This window comes from Pongo abelii, chromosome 4 (genome assembly GCF_028885655.2).
Source record: "Pongo abelii isolate AG06213 chromosome 4, NHGRI_mPonAbe1-v2.0_pri, whole genome shotgun sequence".
NCBI lineage: Eukaryota > Metazoa > Chordata > Mammalia > Primates > Hominidae > Pongo > Pongo abelii.
Window position 1 is genome coordinate 127,705,001 of NC_071989.2, and position 24,677 is coordinate 127,729,677.

General features: G+C 36.8%; 1 protein-coding gene across 1 annotated transcript in view; it reads left to right on the forward strand.

Moving 5' to 3' along the window:
• The window catches only part of HSD17B4 (hydroxysteroid 17-beta dehydrogenase 4), a 99,584-nt gene that overhangs the window by 52,515 nt on the left and 22,392 nt on the right, over positions 1–24,677 (forward strand). Inside the window, exons 14-17 of the mRNA XM_009240978.4 lie at positions 67–118; positions 4,839–4,910; positions 7,168–7,271; positions 13,024–13,089. Of these exons, the coding sequence (XP_009239253.2) occupies positions 67–118; positions 4,839–4,910; positions 7,168–7,271; positions 13,024–13,089 (294 nt within the window). The remainder of the gene's footprint in view (positions 1–66; positions 119–4,838; positions 4,911–7,167; positions 7,272–13,023; positions 13,090–24,677) is intronic.

Sequence of the window (24,677 nt, forward strand, 5' to 3'; positions counted from 1 at the left end):
GTATCCATAAGCAGAACCTGTGGAGCAAGAAAGTTTGCTAATAAAATTTTGTTTACCCTAACATAGGTTCTTCATGGAGAGCAGTACTTAGAGTTATATAAACCACTTCCCAGAGAAGGTGAGTTATTGATATACTAATTCCATAATACCATACTTTTATTTCCGGATTAACTTTTTAAACAACATTAGTGTGTTAAACTGGTATAGAGTGACCTAATAGAACATATCACAAATTGTTATGCACATGTGAGCCATTAGAGTAGACTGATGTTAACTAGTACCTGTTTTGGTCACCTTAAGCTTTGTCCTTTAATAGTCTTAAAAATTTATTTCATAATTTATCTCTCTTGATGTATGTGTTATTAACAACTGAAAGGAACGTTCGTGTGTGTGCTCTAAACTTAGTGATTGCGTATAGTCTGTTATGGTTCTTATGATTATTGTCCTTTTCTCAGGTATTTATACTGATTTTCATAAAGCAAACAATGTTAAAAGATACAGAATTTCTTGTAATTCATTTTTTTCTATTTTGTTTTGGAGAAAATAAAAACAAGTCTGCTTTAATAATCATTTTTACTTTTCTCAAAAATATCTTACTTGTTTAGTAAATCTCTTTTTATTTTTTTCACTATAATTGGATATATTTATTTCTATACTTTGATGTTTGAATGTTGTCTAATTATATACTGGTCATATAAGGTGGTAGAATACAGAAAGGAATGTTTTGTTAATATTTGTCATTTCACATTATACAATGTAGAGGTCAGCAAGTAGCTAGAATCCTACTTGAATATTTTTCTTAAACCTTTTTATTTTTCTAAAAAATTTTTGAGATTTTTATTGCTTGAAGCTGAATAGCTTTATTTCAGTGTAAGTATTATAGAATAAGTTTTCAAAACAGCTCTTTTTATGTGAAACAGTACACTTTGTGGTGATTGTGCATTGATCAAATAACTGCTGCATACCCAGTATTTGCAAGGCACAGTATTAGGTAGTAGGTAATTTTCTAACCTGTCTGCATATCAAAATCACCCAAGTTATTACATTATATTATCTGTTAATTTAAGTAAAATGTAGATTCTCAATCCCAACCTTGGAAATTGTGTGTGTGTGTGTCTGTGTGTGTGTGTGTGTGTATGTGTGCATGTATGTATGTGGTGGGGTGGTAGTGTTGGTGACAGTGGCTAGGAAGCTCCTTACATGTTTCATATGTAACCAGCCCTATGGGTCCACTTGGAAACCATTGTTATAAGGGAAGTAGAAATGTGTAAGATAGGTTTCTGCCGTTAGGGATTTTAAAATACGAAAAGAGAGATTAGATATATACTCCAGAATGATGATAACTGAACAGCGATGTGAATAGGAAGGTGTAGAGAATAACTTTTTAATTTTTTTTACCTCCTTAGCCTCAAGTTATATTTCTCATGAATTATTTTTTCTCAGTACAGCCTGTGCATTTTCTTTAAGCAGTTTTAAAATTTACTGTCTAGTAAATGTGAATGTTCAAAATATGAGATACTTGTGGTTTGGAACCTTTTAAACTGCAGAAAACCAAGGTCACGACTACCGTTTATAATCTACTACTGTTTATAAAACACATCAATTGATGAGACACAGAGTGTCAAGCATCAGGAGACTGATAACAACATCTCTTAATGGCTCATTTGTTGGCTATAGTGGTAGTGTCATAGGCTGACTTACCCTCATCATGTTAAAAATAACCACTAGAAGGAGTGAAGGAAACCTCGCAGCAGTACTTTCTTTTCTGTCTGGTTTTTTTTTTGGTTTTATATAAACTTTATTATTTTAAAAAAGAATTTTAACTTTTATTTTAGATTCAGGAGGTACCTGTGCAGATTTATTACGTGGGTGTATTGTGTGATGCTAAACTTTGGGATATGAATGATCCCATCACTCAGGTAGTGAGCATAGTACCCAATAGGTAGTTTTTCAGCTCTTGCTCTCCCTACTCTAGTAGTCCCCATTGTCTGTTGTTCCCATCTTTATGTCTACATGTACCCAGAGTTCAGCTCCCACTTATAAGTGAAAACACACAGTATTTGGTTTTTTGTTCCTGCATTAATTCACTTAGGATAATGACGTCAACTGTATCCATGTTGCTGCGGAGCACATGATTTTGTTCTTTTTCATGGCTGCGTAGTATTCCGTGGTATATATGTACCACATTTTCTTTATCCATTTCACCATTGATGGGCACCTAGATTGATTCCATGTCTTTGCTATTGTGAATAGTGCTGCAGTGAGCATATGAGTGCATGTGTCTTTTTTGGTGGAATGATTTCTTTTCCTTTGGGTATATATCCAGTAATGAGATTGCTGGGTCAAATGGTAGTTCTGTTTTAAGTTCTTTGAGAAATCTCCAGACTGCTTTTCATGGTAGCTGAACTAATTCACATTCCCTCCAACATTGTATAAATGTTCTGTTTTATCTGCAGCCTCACCAGCATCTGTTATTTTTTTTACTTTTTAGTAATAGCCATTCTGACTGATGTGACATGGTATCTCATTGTGGTTTTGATTTGCATTTTTCTGATGATTAGTGTTATGAAGCATTTTTTTTATGTTTGTTGGCCACTTGTGTGTCTTCTTTTGAGAAGTGTCTGTTATGTCCTTTGCCCATTTCTTAATGGGATTATTTGTTTTTTGCTTGTTGAACTACGTTCCTCGTAGATTCTAGACATTAAACCTCTGTTGGATACATAGTTTGAGAATATTTTCTCCCATTCTTTAGGTTGTCTGTTTACTCTGTTCATAGTTTAATTAGGTCCTACTTGTTAATCTTTGTTTTGATTGTAATTGCTTTTGAGGACTTAGCCATAAATTATTTCCTAAGGCTGATGTCCAGGATGGTATTTCCTATGTTTTATTCTAGAATTTTAATACTTTGAGGTCTTGCATCTAAATATTTAATCCATCTTGAGTTAATTTTTGTATATGATGAAAGGTGGGAGTCTAGTTTCATTTTTCTGCATATAGCTAGCCAGTTATCCCAGCACCGTTTATTGAATAGGGAGTCCTTTCCCCGTTCCCTATATTTGTCAACTTTGTCAAAGATCAGATGGTTGTAGGTGTGTGGGTTTACTTCTGGGTTCTCTGTTCTTTTCCACTAGTCTTTTCTTGTACCAGTGCCATGCTGTTTTGGTTACTGTAGTTTTATAGTATAGTTTCAAGTCAGTTAATGTGATACTTCCAGCTTTGTTTTTTTTTACTTAGGATTGCTTTGACTATTCTGGCTCTTTCTGGTACCATATGAATTTTAGAATAGTTTTTTTCTAATCCTGTAAAAAATGACATTGGTAAAAAATGACTCAAAGCAGATTGCTTTGAGTAGTATGACCATTTTAACAATATTGATTCTTCCAACCCATGAGTATGGAATGTTTTTCCATTTGTTTGTGTTATCTGTGATTTCTTTCAGCAGTGTTTTATAGTTCTCCTTGTAGAGATCTTACACCACCTTGATTAGATGTATTCCTAGATATTTTATTTTTTTGTGGCTATTATAAATGAGATTGCATTCTTGATTTGGCTCTCAACTTGAATATTGTTGGTGTATGGAACTGCTACTCTTTTTTGTTCATTGATTTTGTATCCTGAAACTTTTACTTGACTCATTATCAGTTCTAGGAGCCTTTTGGTAGATGGAGTCTTTGGTGTTTTCTAGGTATAGAATCATATCATTGGTGAAGAGAGATAATTTGACTTCTTTTCCTATTTGGATGTCTTAAAAAAATTTTTTTTTTTCTTGCCTGATTGCTCTGGGTAGGACTTGCAGTATTGTGTTGAATAGGAGTAGAAATTTAAGAAAGAATGGGGTAAACAGTATTAGTTGTATGCTCAACAAATGTTTGTTGAATAACAGGGTCAAAAGAGACCAAGAGGAGTCTTTGACATTGCCAATGGTTATTTAAAAAAATCTAATGTATCAAGTATTGATGTTTGAAATTTAGTGATTCAGGTATTCTGACTGCTTTTAATGTTGAATTATTTTTTCTAGTGAGTTCAGGAACATTATTATTATTATTTTTTATTATACTTGAAGTTCTGGGGTACATGTGCACAACGTGCAGTTTTGTTACACAGGTATACACGTGCCATGGTGGTTTGCTGCACCCATCAACCCATCACCTATATTAGGTATTTCTCCTAATGCTATCCCTCCCCTTGTCCCACACGCCTTTACAGGCCCTGGTGTGTGATGTTCCCCTCCCTGTGTCCATGTGTTCTTATTGTTCAACTCCCACTTATGAGTGAGAACGTGCGGTGTTTGATTTTCTGATCTTGTGATAATTTCCTGAGAATGATGGTTTCCAGCTTCATCCATGTCCCTGCAAAGGACATGAACTCATCCTTTTTTATGGCTGCATAGTATTCCATGGTGTACATGTGCCACATTTTCTTTCTCCAGTCTATTATTGATGGACATTTGGGTTGGTTCCAAGTCTTTGCTATTTTGAATAGTGCCGCAATAAATATACATGTGCATGTGTCTTTATAGTAGAATGATTTATAATCCTTTGGGTATATACCCAGTAATGGGATTGCTGGGTCAAATGGTATTTCTAGTTCTAGATCCTTGAGGAATCACCACACTGTCTTCCACAGTGGTTGAACTAATTTACACTCCCACCAATAGTGTAAAAGCGTTCTTATTTCTCCACATCGTCTCCAGCATCTGTTGTTCAGGAACATTATTTCAAACCATAGTTTTTTAGTTTTGCTGAGCTTACAGTGGAAATGCTATTAAATTCTTTCACATCTTATTATAGTAATCTTTGGTTTTTAAGACACTATATTTCTTTTACTTTTCTTTCTAGGAAAATTAAAGTGTGAAGCAGTTGTTGCTGATGTCCTAGATAAAGGATCCGGTGTAGTGATTATTATGGATGGTAATTTATTTACAATTCTTATAATAATATTGTTAGATTGATAGGCTTTGTGTATGACATAATACTTCACCATAGAAGTTGATTAATAAGTTAGTATTTGTCTTCCAATTTGTTAGAAAACAAGATAAGCATTTTTAAACTCTTTAAGAAAAATAAGGAAGGAGGGGGAGAAGCATTTATTTCTGGGCTCAGGCTGGGAAGGGTGAGGCATTTCATTGGGTTTAAGACAACATAATCAAAGCACAAAGGTGATAGATGTGGTTTGTATTGATAATGTAGAGGAGAATTAAGCTTGCTGGAGTATGTTTTTAACAGGAAGGAATATTAGATAGTCCTCACTTGACAATTAGGCTGTATTTTAGGTATTCTTTAATGTGTTAGCTATTTGGAACTTGGAACATATTTGAACACTAAATTATTCTTATAAATGGTAGTTAGGCTCCTAGACTTGTGCTTTTATAAGTTTCTAGACTTGAACTTATGATGTGGTTTAAACACCACAGCCACATTTTTTTTGCAGTGGGAAAAAAGATTATAGTAGTTTAATAAATGTTGAAATACTAGTAATTAAACATAAGGTGAAGATATGATGCTTAAAATTTGTAAATTTTAGGCTGGGCACAGTGACTCATGCCTGTAATCCTATTACTTTGGGAGGCCGAGGTGGGCGGATCATGAGGTCAGGAGATCGAGATCATCCTGGCTAACACGGTGAAACCCCGTCTCTACTTAAAATACAAAAAAATGAGCCGGGCATGGTGGCGGGCGCCTGTAGTCCTGGCTACTTGGGAGGCTGAGGCAGGAGAATGGCGTGAACCTGGGAGGCAGAGCATGCAGTGAGCCGAGATTGTGCCACTGCACTCCAGCCTGGGTGACTGAGCAAGACTCTGTCTCAAAAAAAAAAAAAAAAAAAAATTTGTACCTTTTATAAAATTTTAAAAATTAAATTTAAACTTAAGTTTAAAATTTGTAAGTTTTAAAGTTTAAGAACAAAAAAGTAGATATTTGTTGTCAGTGATTTTGGAACCTAAGAACAGTATAAAGTTTGACATTATTTAATATTTGGAATATATGTTTATCATTTTTGTTGTAAATACATAGGAGGTTATACTGTATATGCGGTTTTGGAACTTGCTTTATTTTTGCTTAATAATCAATTGAGAACATTTTTGATGCTTTTAAATATTATGTATGTTCTTTATTTTCCTTCTCCTTTTCCTCTTTCTTTCTCTTCTCTTTCTAGGTTTTCATACTTGTCATTCCAGATGTTGGCCAACACTTGGCTACTATTCTCCCAGTTCTCTTTTAGTCTTCTCACCATTGTACCAAATGTAACATACCAAAAAAAAAAAGTCCTGCTGAAACCTTACTTTAATTTTTACTGTTCTCTCTTGATCTGCTCCATTTATTGAAATACAACTTGGTAATGGTCCTTAGTATATTAGAATTTGTAGACAAAGTATAGATGAAATTGGTTATTCAATTGCCTGTGTGATAAAAATAAAAATCTTATTTGAAATGCATTGACATGCCTTTCCTTATTTTTGGTTATAATTAGATTTTTCTTTAGTATGCAATTGAAAATCATATTTCTAGTTTTGCAGAGCTAGATATGAAACAGATAATAATCTGTCCCTAGTAAGTTAGTAAATAGAGGGACAGCTGTCTTATTCATTACTTGCTCACTTATTTGCTAACTTGCTCACTCATATCATTTATTCACTGATTTATTAATTAATAAACATTTATTAGGTGCCTTTTTTTCTGTACAGGAACTGTTCTAGTTAATGGGAAAATAAGAGTGAGCAGAACAGCCATGATCCTGCCCTCATGTGGCTTATACCTTCATTCCCACTTATTTCCTCTCCATGCTCTTCTTGACTGCTTTGGCAGAATGTTTGAAAGTTCGAGTGTGGTTACCTGTACTTTCTAGTGGGGTTATTTGAAATGTTTAAGGTGGAAATAATTGGGATCTGAATAGCAGTTGGAGAGCCTTAAGAAAAGTGAAAGAACTGCTATTTCATAGTTAAGAAAGGATTTTTGAAGCTCCTCTTCTCTCTGCCTTTCAGAGTCTGGTATGAATGGATTAAAATGAATGCTTTGTAATCCAAACTTGGACACCTTTACATGTTAGAACTCTTTCAGTAATTGGATTTTGTTTTTGAAACCTTGACAGGAATTGTTGAACCTATCTTAGTTAACTAGTTGTGTCTTTTGGTAGTAACTTCTTTTATTTTTTCTTTTATTTACTTTTCAGTCTATTCTTATTCTGAGAAGGAGCTTATATGCCACAATCAGTTCTCTCTCTTTCTTGTTGGCTCTGGAGGCTTTGGTGGAAAACGGACATCAGACAAAGTCAAGGTAAGCCATGACTTTGTAAGCAAAATATATGTGTAGTTAAGGATTCTTACCTATACAATTGAGACTTGAACAGCATGAGTTTGAACTGCATGAGCCCACTTATAGGCAAATTTTCTTATACATCTGCCACCCCTGGGACACCAAGACCAACCCCTCTTCTTCCTCCTCCTCCTCCTCCTCAGCCTACCCAATGTGAAGATGATGAGGATGAAGACCTTTATGATGATCTACTTCCACTTACTGAATAGTAAATATTCTTCCATTTTTTTATGATTTTCATGACATTTTCTTTTTCCTAGCTTATTATTATTATTCTTATTTTTTTCTCAGAGACAAGTGAACGTTTATTTTTGTGCCTTTCTTCCTATGTGTATGTCAAGTCTTTTTCAAAACAAGGCCCCAGGAAACTCCAGATTCAATTATGTCCCTGGGCTTGGTTGACTGCTGCAGGAGTCTTAGGGAGCCTTTTACAAATGCTAGATTTGCTCATTTACCAACATTAAACCCTGGGATAGACGATGAAGCAAAGCAGGACTCCTTCCTCCATGGAATGTGCTGATTTCAGATGAGGTGGCAGCCAGTGTAGGAAACGTTGCCTAGCTTATTTTATTGTAATAATGCAGAATATAATAACACAAAATATATGTCAATTGATGGTTTATGTTATTGGTAAGGGTTTTGGTTAACAGTAGGCTATCAGTTGTTAAGATTTTAGGGAGTCAAAAGTTATACGTGAATTTTTGACTGCATAGTCAGTGCTCCCAAGCTGCACATTGTTTAAGGGTCAACTGTATATTCATCTTATATTACCATATATGTAATCTTATAGCATAGAGACTTGGTAATCAGTACTTTGAAATAATGTGTGTTCCTTGAATTTGAGGTGCTGTTTATGTTTATATATTCTCTGTACAGCATATTTTATATATAGAAAAGCCTTGCTGAGTTAAGTATAATGTATCTGAGATTATTATGGGAATATTTGTTATTTTCTTGTACAATCTTTGCAGACCCCAAAAGTTTTTAGAAAAATTGAACACAAATGATCCTTGTATAGATGAAAATCTTCATTTATTAAAGGACCTAAGTATTTCTCTTATGCAAGATAATTCTGGTTATTCTTTTGTTCTCAAATTCTAGAAACATATTTTTCCTAAAAATATTTAATTTGGATTTCACGTTAATCTGGCTTTACCTTTAAGTTATTTGTGGTAATAAGATTATACTGTAGTCAATATTCTTCTGTAGTAAATAAAGTATTATTTAAAGCAGTATTGGGAAAAGACTTCTGGAATGGTGACATAAGAAGCTCCTTGGACTTTCTTGTCAGTGAAACAACCATGACTTGTAAAAAATTATTTTAAAACACAGCTATTTAATGTCTCTGGAAATTGTCCTAAGGGTATAGAGCAAATGAAGAAACATTTATTCAAGAAAATCTATTATATTTTGGTAAGAACAGTGAGACTGTGTAGCATTTGAGCCACAACCCCTCCCTTTGTTCTTCCTCTCTTGGCTGAGCATGACAGAAACTGTACCCCAGGCGTTTGCAGCCAAGAATGTAGGAATCCTCTGCCATGCTGTCTTCCCAGGATAGGCAGGCTATTAACTTTTCTTATCCTTCCCACTAGCTCTGAATTGCAGATGCTCTATTCCAGGTAAAAGTGACTGACTTGTGAGCCTCTATTTCTCCATCCAGCCCCCACTTACAGAGTGGAGACTTTACCCTACCTGTGGCAGGCTGAGAATACTGGGGCCCTGATTGCACTAGCTTTCCCGTAGTGTGGAGGTTCCATGGTTGGAGAGCCAAGAACTGAGAAGAACAGAAGCTACTACACCTGCCCTGCTTCCTTCTTGTAAAGCAAGTGTATCACTCGAAGAGAAGTATGTCACTATTCCTGCAGAAGTTCTGCCTACAGGGAGAGGAAGGCTATAATAACACAAAGTTCTGACCCTCTTCTCAAGGAAACAGAGTCTTTTTATAACTAAGTATTTGGAAGTTCAAGCATAGGGATGCCGTCAAAAACAAGGTGTGACTGTAGTGATAAGCAATTAATAGAAGGCTGGTAGTTCCATATGGTAGTTCCATAACAGCAGGGAGCTAAAGTGTAGCCCAGCTAGACATTTACTAGAAAGAACCAGGGAAAGAGATAGCTAAGAAAAGCCCTCCTGGGATTGTAACAAACCTCAAAGACTGGCCTCAACGACTACCCTTGCAAAGAGGCTTGAATTTAATTGGATCAGATTGTTGAACAATTTATACCCCAGGACACTGTTGAAAAAAATAGAACAGTCATCTGGCAATTAGTGGAACCTAACAACTGGGTATGATACCAAAAGAGGCAGACAGTTTAACAGAGAGACCAAGGAGAGACAGTCAAAGACAGTCCTGCTAAAACCAGTGTCATCCTAGGGTGACTGCACCTACTCAAGGTACACTCTCTGGGGAGCAATATCAGAGGCTGTACACTATTGGGAGAATAGACTCACATATAAGAGTCTAGCTAAGTTACTAAATAAATAAACAATAACAATAAGCCCTGGAAGGGGTGGGGGATTAGTGTCTAGAGTTGTTATAATCTATTATCTGAAATGCCCAGTTAGCAACAAAAAATTATAAGACATGGAAGAAACAGGAGAGTGTGATGCATAGACGGAAGAAACAAACAGGCAACAGAAACTGCCTTTGAGAGAACTTAGTAGACAGACTTCAAAGCAGCTGTTATTTACGTTCAAAGAACTAAAGGAAACCATGCTTAAATGTTACTAAATATATATAAATTATTACAAAGACTCAAATAGAAATTTTGGAGCTGAAAGTATAATAACTGAAATGAAAAATTTACTGTTGAAGGGCCAAATGTAGATTTGAGCTGACAGAAGAAAGAATCAAAAAAGCTTAAAGATAGATTGGTAGTGATTATACAAACTAAAGAACAGAGAGAACCACAGTGAAGAAAAGGAAAAAGAATGAAGAGCCTTAGAGAAAGCTGGAGTATCACTAAGCACACTAATGGGTGTATCAGAGACAGAGAAAGGAACAGAAAAAAATTTTGAGGAAATAATGGCTTTTGATGAAAAACATTATACATCCAAGAAGCTCAGTCAACTCCAAATAGATTATATATCTAAAGAGATCCATATTCTCTTCATTGTAGTAAAAGTGTTGAAAGCCAGAAACGAAAAGAAAATGTTGAAAATAATGAGAGAAAAAATGACTCATTACTTACAAAGGAACCCTAATAAGATTAAGAGCTGACCTCTGACTTCTCATCAGCAACAATGGAAGTCAAAAGATAGTAGGCTAATGTATTGAGTGCTGAAAGGAAAAAAGAAAAATACCACAACGTCAACTAAGAATTTTATAACCAGCAAAATGATCTTTCTAAAATAAATGTAAAATAAAGACATTCCTGGACAACAAAAACTGAGAGAATTTGTTGTTAGCAGTCTTGCCTTACAAGAAATACTAAATAAAGTTCTTCAGATTGATAGCAAGTGACCACATACTGTATTTATATGAAATACCCAGGATAGGCAAATCTGTAGAGTCAGAAAGTAGATTAGATGTTGCCAAGGGCTGGAGGAGAAAGGAGACAAAGGAGAGTGACTGCTGATGGGTATAGGGTTTTCTTCTGGGGACATGAAAATGTGCCTAAGTTGATTCTCGTGGTGGTTGGACAGCTCTGTGAATATACTAAAAATGACTGGATTTTACATTTTAAAGGGGTGAATTATATGTGTATTGTGTCAGTAAAGCTGTTTGAAAAATTAATATTGATCAATACTATATGAAAACAATGTCCCGGGCCCACATTTAAAAAAAAGTTTTTCTCACTTATTGCTTGGATGTGAAAAAATTACCTTGACAGGTATTAAATGGGTATTATTTATGTGAGGTTGTATGTTTTCACAGGTAGCAAATTATGAGTTATTAAGAACCTTAAGGCAAGTTGTGCACTGCACAAACATATGCAGTGGCATTGTCTGAATGAAAAGCTTGGAAATGTTATATTCACTCTTAAAACTTCCAAGCTTTTAGTGAAGATATTATTTTAGAAAGGGTAAAATACAAGTCTGAGGCTATATTAGATGAAGTAAATGTAACATGCTATTTGTTTTTCCTTTTTAACTGTATGTTCTTTTTCTTTGTTCTTTTTGTTTTTTGAGATGGAATCTCGCTGTATCGCCCAGCCTGGAGTGCAGTGGTGCAATCTCGGCTCACTGCAGCCTCTGCCTCCCAGGCTCAGGTGATCCTCCTGCCTCAACCTCCCAAGTAGCTGGGATTACAGGCGCCTGCCACCACGCCTGGCTAATTTTTGTATTTTTAGTAGAGACGGGGTTTCACCATGTTGGCCAGGCTGGTCTCGAACTGCTGACCTCAGGTGTCGCATCCACTTCGGGCTCCCTGTATGTTCTTTTTAATATCGGGCAATAATGAATTACTGTAGACCAGAAAGTAATCTAAACTAGATACCATTCTCTAAGCACTTTTCACAAGTATCACTTGTTGCTTTGAGAAAAAAATCAGAGATGATGTCAAGTCATGGTGAAGCCCTGTGCCATAAACGAGTTTCTAGTCTGTTAACAGTAAAACTACCATCGCAGCACTGTCCATCTTAAATGCCCTTTGTATACATGGCATACAATGGATTTTGTGGAATAAAAGGTACTCAGAATTTTTTAATTTTTGATTTTTATTTATTTTTAATCAGGCAGCCCTCAGAATCAAGACAGGTTCAGAGAACTCTTGGTACTCAGAAATTTTAAAAGACTGCTCAGGACCTATAGATTGAAGTCAGGTCCTCCAAAACCTAGTAGAATGCATTGAAAATAAATTTGTAAATAAAACCTGCAAAATACACTGGATGCAACTGAAACAAAGGAGTGTAATTCATGCAATGATTTTTGAAAAATGGCAGCCTGCCTTTTGTTTGCTTTTAGAAGCAGCAACTTCGCTCATGATCTTTTTTTGATGTTTTGGGTGTGGCGGGGTTTGTGAGGATAAGTTTGGGAATATATCTAAGTGTGGCATTTTAGTAATGAAAAATCACTAATTTCTTAACTCTCTGAAAGGATAAAAGCTTACTTTATTGTGGAAAATTTACCTAATTGAGAATAAATGAATAATAAAATTTTGCCTCTATTATAAATTATTGGAAAGTAGATATTAGCTACTTGAATTTTTTATGTTTACTTTGGTTTAAATCAACCCTAAACTGGCACTCAGATACTTACTTTGTAGATGTTGCAAACTTTTCATCAAAAAGGAATTTTAAGTGTTGGCATTAGGGATTATAATAATTCAAATATTTTTGGAAACCAACTTTAAAATGTATTATTTTGTTAGGATGGCAAATTAAAATAAGCAAGAATTTAAAAGACCAGTTTTAAAGACTGAATCAATTTAGATGTGAATTATAGGTCTAATTCTTGTAGTTGTTTTCGTCTTTTACATAGGGAATAACTGTCCTTAACTTTTTCTCCATTGTGGCCTGGAGGATGAATCTGATTACATAATTCTTTACATTTAAAAAGGTCATTTCAGGCAAATCATAGCATAGATGAAGCTAGGAGTTATGAAATTTTAAATATCATTATTTCCTGAGCATGATTTTTTTTTTTTAAACCCTTTTATCCAATTTGCAGAGCTTATTGTATTAAAACATGATTGTGTATCAAATGTTAGTTTGGTTAAAGAGAATAATGATAATTTGTATTTAAGATTTAACATGTAATGTCTTAATTTTAGGTAGCTGTAGCCATACCTAATAGACCTCCTGATGCTGTACTTACAGATACCACCTCTCTTAATCAGGTAAGATTGTATTTTTGAAAGATGAGAAATCCACCTGGTTGATGACACTTTTTAATTTATAACTCTGATACCTTATAACATTATGCATCTAAAAAGTGGGGCCCGTTCAACATAATAAACATATAGACATGTTTCCTGTGATTGCACGTTATTTTTTCTAATTTTTAGTTATTAATGTTTTCCCACTAGATACCAAAATAAAATATAAAATGGTTTTTTATTAGTCAATTTAAAAAGCATTGCATGTTGTTGGTAATGGAGTGCTTTCTTTGGAGAGGCTGCCCACTTTAAGAGTGAAGAATTTCATGAAAGCCTCAGAGTAAGTGCAGGATAAAAAATAGTTAAAAGGCAAGTATTAGTCATCCTTTCCTCTTTGGGAAAGAAAGCAAGCCACACTGCTTGGAAACAGATTATTTTATACCAACTGTAAAGGACAGGCAAATAAAGCATCTTAGAAGCAGTAGGTGATTTAATCTTTTTTGTTTGACATAAAAAATTTGTTTTCTGGTGAAGGAGATAAAATGTCCTATCAGTTCACAAATTCTGTGACCAAAGAAAAATTTGTTTAAGAAGCAAAAGGCAACCATAAAAGTGAGAAAAGCAAGTTTATTTTTGAGAGACCTTAAGATTCTTCTCTAAGATGGCCAGCAGACTAACCGTGCAGATATAGCATAAAATCCTTAAACCTCTGGAGTAATGCAGTGTGTGTGCATGTAATAACAGCAAATTGTTCAGAAAGTTGACTTTAAAAAAATTTTTTGGTTGTATTTTAGAGGAGAACAACACACAGTCGGGCCTACCGGAGGGTAGAGGATAGGAGAAGGGAGAGGATCAGGAAAAATAACTAATGGGTAGTAGGTTTAATACCTGGGTGATTAAATAATATGCACAACAAACCCACATGACACATAATTACCTGTGTAACAATCCTGCATATGTACTCCTGGACTTAAAAGTTAAAAAAATTTTTTTGGTATGTTCGATATGAAAACTTCTGCAGGACTTATGTTTCCTAGCAAATAGAAATGTTATCTCATGAGCCAGAGAGAATTAAAGTTGGTACATATGTATTTTTTTTCTGTACCATATAATCAGGTGATGGAGGGAACATTGTTTTATTCTTGCCTTTAAATATTTTTTCCATCCATTACTGTTTCTTATCAATTTTTTAAGAATGCACTCATATTTATGTTTACATAAGGCTTAATTAAGAAACTAATTCTGTTAGAGTACTAAAAAACAGAAAAAGCTCATGGTTTCATGGTTCAGAAAACCCAAGAAATGACTCTTTATTATACTGAAATAAAAAATGTATCTGCTGTAAATAAAAGCTGAATAGTTTCCAAGGTTTGAATTTGTACACACAGTAAGTAGTGGGGTTTTCTTGCTTTTGTTTTTTTTTTCAGATGACTATAACTTTTTGTTAGTTTTAAGGTAGGTTTTAATATTTTGCTGCGTGACAAAAGAGTTTTTAAATCAACAATATTTTTGTGTGAATAATGGGCACTCATCATTTGGCAGAGGTTCTTGGCCATTTTGTATTGTATGATAATTAGAGAATATAATGGAAGCTATGTACCAGTTCCCTAAAAAACATTTTGCATAAAACTTTGCATAAATTTCAGGGAATTTGTGGGACATCTGAAATTGGATCCATGCTATAAGAAATACAAGTCAATTAGAAGAAGTGTCATCTGTTGTCAAGGAAGGGAAAGAACACTTGGATACTCAAGATATAGATGTCTGAGATAACTAGGGCACCTATTCCAAGTAATGAATGTTTTAAATACAAGGCTCTGATTTGTAGTATAAGTGTAACAGACATTCAGAGAAGGGATACTCATTAGGGAATGACATGTAGAAGGGTTCGATAGTAAAAATGGGGCTTAGCTGAGATGGTATGTGGGTGTTCTCTCTCCGGATATGTAGGGCTTGCAGTGTGTTGAGAAGTAATGATGGAGTGGAAGAGAGGAGAAGATCATGACCTGTGTATAAGGGGTAAGAATTAGAGCATTCAAGTTGGAGACTAGTATAGGATGATTGTGCATGGACAGATCATGAGGAAAAATTATGCCATTATACATAAACTTTATGCCAGGTATTTATATTAACTAAGTAACTTTTCAATCATTAAGAAAACTGGCAATATATATTTTTAACTCTACTAGTATCACTTCTGGAATGTCTGTTTATAATGTCTTCAGGAGAGTTTCTTCATCTTGAAACTAGTATGACAGGCCTGCACAGTGGCTCACACCTTAAATCCCAGCACTTTGGGAGGCTGAGGCAGGAGAATCACTTGAGCTCAGGAGTTTGAGACCAGCCTGGGGCAAGAACTTGTCTCCACTGAAAGTAATAATAATAATAAAAAAATTAGCCGAGCATGGTGGCATATGCCTATTGTCCCAGCTACTCAGGAGGCTGAGGTGGAGGATCACTTGAGCCTGGGAAATCGAGGCTGCAGTGAGCTATGATTGCACCATTGCACTCCAGTCTGGGTAACAGAGCAAGACCCTGTCTCAAAACAAAACAAAACAAACGAGTATGACAATACAAGCATACTTTGTAGTTTTTCATAATTATTAATAGACAGACAATTCCACTGCAATAATCTAGACAGACCAAACAATAAGTAAATATCAGATGTCAGGCTTTGTATTTGAGGAAAATGAGCGCAAATATCCATAGTTTCCCCAGATAAATATCTTATACATATCCTATTAAGTAAAGTTAATATTTGGCATATCAGTTCTAGTATCCAGTAAAGTATAATTCTTTATTACAATTACTGTCATCTTGAACTGAAAACAGACATAGGCTCAAAAACATGTCTTCTAGTGGGAGATCTTTGCAGATTTAGAACACCCCTTTGTGGGGCCACAAAGCTGTAGAAAGATCATGGATGCTGGTTGGACTATCTGAGTCACTTGCACGTAACTGCCAGAAAGTGCTTACTATCTGATGGGATCATCTAAAGTGAACTGCTGATTAGCTCTGTGTTTTAGATGCAGAGACTGATTGCATTCCAGGTGTTGCAAATATCAAGTCATATTTCCTAGAGTATTCTTTCTCTCTTATTTTTATTTGGACCTTTAGGACCATAAAGAACTCATGTAAAGTCATTAAGAATCAAAGCAACACAAGCATTCATCTCATCTAGAAGAGTCCCAGCATTTAATTTAGTTTCACTAGAACATTTTCATAATTTTTTATAATTCTGCTTCTACTACGATCACAGTATGATACACCAATTGTCAGTTTTTAAAAGAAGAAACTTTTACATCCTCTGGTCTCATAATCTGAGAGAGAGATTGCTGACAGCCACGTTCTAGGTCCCACTCGCAGCTCCAGAAAAGAGTCCTTTGAACTTTTTCTCTAGGCTACCATAGCACCCATCGCCTTTAGTTTCCAATACGTGTCACCTTCACTTCACTGATTGTTTGTGGGTGAAAGTTTCAGATAAATCATTGGGAATAAAAAACAAATCATTGAGAAACCAAAAAAAATTACTGTACATTTTATAACTACTACCTGTTTTTTTTTTCTTTTTTAAACAATGATTTATTATTTTCCAAGACTGGGTTGACTGGGTGATCTTTCTGCTACAAATGGTGTAGCTGCTTTTAGATGGCAGCTGGGCAGGGCTGGAAGGTTCCAAGATGGCTTCTTTTGCATATCTGGGGTCTTCGTGCTAGCTGTTGGCTGGGGTGCTTCGAATCTTCCATCCATGGCCTCTTTCTTCACATGGTGTATCATCTTCCAGGACCTTTTTTTATAGCCATCAGTGAGACCCCCAGTTAGATTTCTGGAGTTATTTTTCTGTGTAACTTCCTTCTCTTCAGTACACACAAATTCAGCTGCATCATCCTTTCAGAATTCTAATCTATATTTGTAACTCATTGAGACCACTTTGCTATATTCGAGATTTCTGAATTGCAGTCTGGGAACTGCTGTCAGAAGGAAGCTGTACAATTGTAGAGCTCATCTTGTTTGTTTCTTTTCTGTAAAGAATTATAGTCCTGCATTGCCTACTGTCCAATGTCTAGGAACAGTGGTAACCCCCATCTTTTTTTTTCTTTGTAATTTTTCTAGTTGTTTATGGTGGAAGAATAAGTCCATTCCAGGTCCTTCATTATGGCCTGAAGCAAAAGTCATATATACCTTTTTTAATGCCCTTAGTGCCTCATTTTCCTATTTAATCCATGACTATCTGGTTTTTTAGTTTTTATTGCTGTCCTTTGGCTTCATTTGTTTCTTGTATAACAGTCAAAAGAGCTTACTTTCTTTTTCCCCTCTTATTGTTCCCATTTTGGGGGATGCATTATTTTTACTGTTTAGAGCATTTAACATTTATGTATTATTTCCACTTTTCTGCATCTTTTAGTTTGAGATTTGCAATTGAATATGTCAGCCCTTTGCCAGAGCTTCTTAGTCAGCTCTTAGTTGGATGAAGCTCCTTCTGTGGAAGGTTTCCCAAGAAGGGCTCATGTGTATAGTGTTGCCTTGGTTTCTATATGTTTAAAACTATTTACCCTAGATACTTGAAGGGACAGCTTTGTTGGGTATAAAATCTTATTTCTTAAAAATGGTGCATCATTGTTGTCTTACTTTGTATGTTGCCTTTGAAAAGTCTGATGCCAATCTAATTATCTTCCCCTGTAAGTTACTTGGTCTTTATCCTGAGGCCGTCAAGATTATTTTCGTTTTTAAAGTCTAATGGTTTTGCTGGGATATGTCTCAGTCTTGCATGTTGCAGGTCTGTCTTCCTTATATACCTGGTGGGCCTTTTTAATATGTATATTCAGGTCTTTTAGTTTTATAGTTTTAAAATTTTAAATATGAGTTTTCTTTCACTGTTTTGCTTTTCTTTCTTCGGGTACTCCATTTATATGTACGTTGAATCTTTTCAAGTCTTTCAACTACTTTTCTTCTGTTCTTTTTTAGTTCCTTCTTGATCTCATTTTCATTCTCATGGTTCATTTCTGCCCTTTCTGCCATCCTCTTATTTCATTTTTATTTGAATGTGTTCTCCTTTGGGTACCTTATAATTTAGCCTTCATTTCTTTTTTTTGTTTGTTTTGTTTTGTTTTTCTTTTTATTATTATTATTATTATTATTATTATTATACTTTAGGCTCTGTGGTACATGTGCGCAACATGCAGGTAAGTTACATATGTATACATGTGCCATGCTGGTGCGCTGCACCCACCAACTCGTCATCTAGCATTAGGTATATCTCCCAATGCTATCCCTCCCCCCTCCCCCCACCCCACAACAGTCCCCGAAGTGTGATGTTCCCCTTCCTGTGTCCATGTGTTCTCATTGTTCAATTCCCACCTATGAGTGAGAATATGCGGTGTTTGGTTTTTTGTTCTTGCGATAGTTTACTGAGAATGATGATTTCCAATTTCATCCATGTCCCTACAAAGGACATGAACTCATTATTTTTTATGGCTGCATAGTATTCCATGGTGTATATGTGCCACATTTTCTTAATCCAGTCTATCATTGTTGGACATTTGGGTTGGTTCCAAGTCTTTGCTACTGTGAATAATGCGGCAATAAACATACGTGTGCATGTGTCTTTATAGCAGCATGATTTATAGTCCTTTGGGTATATACCCAGTAATGGGATGGCTGGGTCAAATGGAATTTCTATTTCTAGATCCCTGAGGAATCGCCACACTGACTTCCACAAGGGTTGAACTAGTTTACAGTCCCACCAACAGTGTAAAAGTGTTCCTATTTCTCCACATCCTCTCCAGCACCTGTTGTTTCCTGACTTTTTAATGATTGCCATTCTAACTGGTGTGAGATGGTATCTCATTGTGCTTTTGATTTGCATTTCTCTGATGGCCAGTGATGGTGAGCATTTTTTCATGTGTTTTTTGGCTGCATAAATGTCTTCTTTTAGCCTTTATTTCTTATATGATTTTGATTTTTTCTTTCCATTTCTTTCTTGAATTTAATCATTACTTATTTATTTCTTCATGTATGTCATCCATTTATTTTCTTAGTTTTTGGATTTTGGATTCAGAGTGTTTGTTTCACATCCCCAAATGCTTGAGTGTTTTGTTACAGTTTTCTTCTGTTTGGTAGTTTGTTTATTGGGGGGGGGGGGGTGGATTTTATTTACTAAAAGGTTTTGTTTTGCATTTTCAGTTTTAGTTTTATTAATATATATATGTTTTATTATACTTTAAGTTCTAGGGTACATGTGCACAACGTGCAGGTTTGTTACATATGTATACATGTGCCATGTTTGTGTGCTGCACCCGTTAACTCATCATTTACATTAGGTGTATCTCCTAATGCTATCCCTCTCCCTTTCCCCTACCCCACAACAGGCCCCGGTGTGTGATGTTTCCCTTCCTGTGTCCAAGTGTTCTCATTATTCAATTCCCACCTATGAGTGAGAACATGTGGTGTTTGGTTTTTTGTCCTTGCAATAGTTTGCTGAGAATGATGGTTTCCAGCTTCATCCATGTCCCTACAAAGGACATGAACTCATCCTTTTTTATGGCTGCATAGTATTCCATGGTGTATACGTGCCAAATTTTATTTATCCAGTCTATCATTGTTGGACATTTGGGTTGGTTCCAAGTCTTTGCTATTGTGAGTAGTGCTGCAATAAACATATGTATGCATGTGTCTTTATAGCAGCATGATTTGTAATCCTTTGGGTATATACCCAGTAATGGGATGGCTGGGTCAAATGGTATTGCTAGTTCTAGATCCCTGAGGAATCGCAATTTTAGTTTTATGTTAGTGTTGTATAGATGAAGAATATTTACCTCTGTGCGTTTTGTGGTTTGGGATTGTTCCCAAGATTCTTAGTTCAAAATTGCCCTTTCTCTCTGTGTAGCAAAATGCAGTTTCTTTAGTGGGTGGCTTTAAAGAAGGGGCACTGTGGGGAGGTGTTTTATTTTTAAAAATAAAAAACATTATCTTTCAGGATCATTGATTTCCTCTCTTGCTTCTTTTTTTCTTCATCCAGTCTCCAAAGGCGATATCTTTGTTTTATTCTCTTCTCCCTGAAAGTGATACCTTTCTGGGATTGCCACTGGAAGGCCAGTGTACTATTAATTATTTTCATTGTAGTCAGTGCTGTAATCTTCCAGGATTCATTTCAGTATTTTTGCTCTTAAGATGGATTTATCTGGGAGTGATTTTCCTTTTCCCTCTTCCATGCACTGCTTTTGCACCCCCCAAGCCCTGCCACTCTGCAGTAGCTTTCAGAGGGTGCTCAAAAGTTAGCACTGATAGAAAAGTGGTGTTTATTTTGAGACTTACTGGAATTTGAAGTCTGCGGTGTTCTCTGTCTTCTAGTTACACTGTAGGCTTGAGATTTCTGTAGTTTTATTTGTTCTCATTATTTGCATTTTTTTTTGGAGGATATGAGGACATAAAAAGCACTAGTTTCCTGAGCCTATTTATTTAGCATTTAGTTTAACTTAATGGTACAATTTAAAAAAATCAAATTAAGAAATAGTTTACCTGTATGCAGATTATCCTCCCACCTACTTTTAATATGCAAAATAATATATAGCTATTTTCCTTTCTCTTATTTTTTTGGTGGTTATTTATAATGACTTATTTCTAGGCAGAAATGAAACAAAACAAGAAACTTTTAGCTTTCCTTCTGAAATATGCCATTTCTTCAAAATATGTAGAAGATAAGCTTTGGCAGTGGTTATTATTAATTGAACAATGCTTATTTTGTGTTATGATTGAATGGGTCAAACATCTAGTCAGTTGGCTTTTGTCATTTCTCATAATGAGCCTTTTTTGTCTTTGTTTAACTCTGTTATCTATAGAAAGCCATGCCATCATTGAAATAATGTGAGATATTTCATATTAATGTGATTTCTTTAGAACACTGTTTTTATTTATAGGAATGATATATATAGGATAAGAATACTAGTACTAATCTTAGAAACTTGGTTGTTTATATTGTTGCTATAATCTTTAAAAAATAACTAACATTTATTGAGGTATTATTTATCAAAGATAATACCTTGTAAGCTTTATCCCACCTTTTTCCAACCACTCTGTGAGAGTAAGTTCTGTTAGCCTCTAAATGTTTCTAAATGAGCAATTGAGGCTTCGAATGGTGAAGAAACTTGCCCATTAATGGTAGAGCTGGCTTTGAATCCAGATCTGCCTGGTATCAAATCCCATGATCTAGCATGTGTTTGACAATTTCCTGTCACAATTTCAGGCCCTGAAATGTGTTTTTCTTTCATTTGTATACAACATCATGATATATGTTTGCTAACATTTTATTATATAAAGTGCGTTTTAAAAATTATCATTTACTTCTCTTAGCATCTCATGTGGGACCTTGCAAGTCACCAGTATTCAATATTTGTTTATTTGATTTCATTATATTAAGAAGACATGTAAAGAAAAGAATATTGAGTCACTGAGAAAGTAAATAATCTATAGATCCATTACATGGAGTGGTGGGGAAGGAAAAGAGCTTATTGGAATTATACAAAGCATATTAAAAAGAATGATGCTTTCTTATGAATTATAAATATTTTCTATGAATAAAACTTGTTAAAAATAATCAATAGTTTAAAAGTAATAAAAGATCAATAATTTTAAAAAGATATGGCTAGTCTTTACACAACATTTCAGTAGTCTTTGGAAAACAGCGCAGCAATTAGTGAGAAAGGGAAGAAGTCTTGAGGCTGACCTAAAAGGGTCAAGTTAATAGATACATTAAATACACTTACCATTAGCTGTTTGGTGAATTTCTTCCTTTCAGTGCTGGTAAGTGCTTTCTAACTTGGAAGAATGTACCATTTAGATGCCAGAAAGTATGGTGACTTTTTCCCTATTGTTATCCAGGCCATGCTGCTAATCCTACCTTATCTAAGTAAACTAGTGATGTGGAAATCTGAACTCAGCAGAACTTTTATCATAATAGCAAGCTATCAGTTTAGTCAGTTTTCTTGCAGGGTGAGCTAATGCTCAGAATTTAGTGTACCAGCAGAATGAAAGTTAGTGAGAAGTCTTTGATGTTTCTATGTCTGATATTGTCTTAGAAGCTTCAATTTAAAACATCCCAGTAAGAAAGTTGGCATAAATTTTGCTTGCTTAGAACAGACTATAAACATTTACCTTATCTGTGTATAAATGGGAGTAGACTGATAGAATTCTTTTTGTGAATTTCTCCTTAGGCAGTAGTAACAGTGTTTTACCCAGATATAATTCTTGGCTTCCCTTTCTACATTTTTTTCTCCTCCCACTGATTTTAGTGGCAAGTGTTAAAAAAAATTTCATTATAGGTAATCTTTATTGTTAAAAATAATTATTTTTAAAATCAGAGCCTCAGGTACATTATGATACAGTGATTATACTGTGTCCGGAATTGGTGGGTTCTTGGTCTCACTGACTTCAAGAATGAAGCCGTGGACCCTCGCGGTGAGTGTTACAGCTCTTAAGGTGGCGCGTCTGGAGTTTGTTCCTTCTGATGTTCGGATGTGTTCGGAGTTTCTTCCTTCTGGTGGGTTCGTGGTCTCACTGGCTCAGGAATGAAGCTGCAGACCTTTGCTGTGAGTGTTACAGCTCTGAAGGCGGCACGTCTGGAGTTGTTCGTTCCTCCCGGTGGGCTCATGGTCTCGCTGGCTTCAGGAGTGAAGCTGCAGATCTTCGTGGCGAGTGTTACAGCTCATAAAAGCAGCGTGGACCCAAAGAGTGAGCAGTAGCAAGATGTATTGCAAAGAGCGAAAGAACAAAGCTTCCACAGTGTGGAAGGGGACCTGAGCGGGTTGCCACTGCTGGCTCGGGCAGCCTGCTTTTATTCTCTTATCTGGCCTCACCCATATCCTGCTGATAGGTAGAGCCGAGTGGCCTGTTTTGACAGGGCGCTGATTGGTGCGTTTACAATCCCTGAGCTAGATACAAAGGTTCTCCAAGGCCCCATCAGATTAGTTAGATACAGAGTATCGACACACAGGTTCTGCAAGGCCCCACCAGAGCAGCTAGATACAGAGTGTCGATTGGTGTACTCACAAACCCTGAGCTAGATACAGGGTGCTGAGTGGTGTGTTTACAAACTTTGAGCTAGATACAGAGTGCCGATTGGTGTATTTACAATCCCTGAGCTAGACATAAAGGTTCTCCAAGGCCCTACCAGAGCAGCTAGATACAGAGTGTCGATTGGTGCACTCACAAACCCTGAGCTAGACACAGGGTGCTGATTGGTGTGTTTACAATCCCTGAGCTAGACATAAAGACTCTTCACGTCCCCACCAGACTCAGGAACCCAGCTGGCTTCACCCAGTGGATCCCACACAGGGGCCGCAGGTGGAGCTGCCTGCCAGTCCTGCACCATGCGCTCGCACTCCTCAGCCGTTGGGCGGTCGATGGGACTGGGCGCCGTGGAGCAGGAGGGTGGCATTCGTCAGGGAGTCTTGGGCTGCATAGGAACCCACGGAGGTGGGGGAAGGCTCAGGCATGGCGGGCTGCAGTCCCGAGGCCTGCCCCGCGGGAAGACAGCTAAGGCCTGGCGAGAAATCGAGCACAGCGCCAGTGGGCTGGCACTGCTGGGGGACCCAGTACACCCTCCGCAGCCACTGGCCCGGGTGCTAAGCCCCTCATTGCCCAGGGCCGGCAGGGCCGGCTGGCTGCTCCGAGTGCGGGGCCCGCCAAGCCCAGGCCCATCCGGAACTCCAGCTGGCCCGCAAGCGTGGCGCGCAGCCCCGGTTCCCACTCGCGTCTCTCCCTCCACACCTCCGTGCAAGCTGAGGGAGCCGAGTCTGGCCTTGGCCAGCCCAGAAAGGGGCTCCCACAGTGCAGCGGTGTGCTGAAGGGCTCCTCAAGCGCTGCCAAAGTGGGAGCCCAGGCAGAGGAGGTGCTGAGAGCAAGCGAGGGCTCTGAGGACTGCCAGCACGCTGTCACATCTCAATCCCCCCTCTAAACAGGACACCCCAACTGTTGTTGGGAATTTGGCCGATGACCATTGTAGCTACTTCCTGCTGGATAGGGGTGAAGAAGGGGCCCTGCAGTTGTGGTGTCCTTCAGAGGGGAACTCTCTAGGCCAGGGGAAGTGCCAACGGGTCGGTCCAGGGGTCCTCAGAAGTTGTTAGCTGAACTCATTTGGGGTTCCATTTGTAAGACCATCTGTAGCTTGATGGCCTTGATTCTAGAGGAAACAAATTTGACAAGAAGATTAAAAATACAGGGCCCAAAGGTAACAGCAAGATGGCTGCCACAGGACCTGGAAAGGGGAGAAGCCATGTTGCCTAACTCCAGAGGTTGGTATAAGAATTTGAAAGGCATTGTCTGATTTCAGAAGCCTTTTCCTGTAAACACCAGGTGGCATCTTGTACTATCCCTGACTGGTTAGTGTAAAAACAACGCTCTTCCCCTAAGAAGGTGCAGAGTCCTGCTTTCTCAGCAGTGAGGAGGTCTAGGCCTCGGCGGTTTTGGAGAGTCACTGCTGCCAAAGAGTCTATTTGAGATTGTAAAGTAAGGATAGATTTCGTTTTTTCTTGCAAACTGTCTGAGAGGCAGATATGGGTTGAAGATCCACATAAGTAGAATATGCCTTGGCTGGGTAGACAGAAATTTACCCT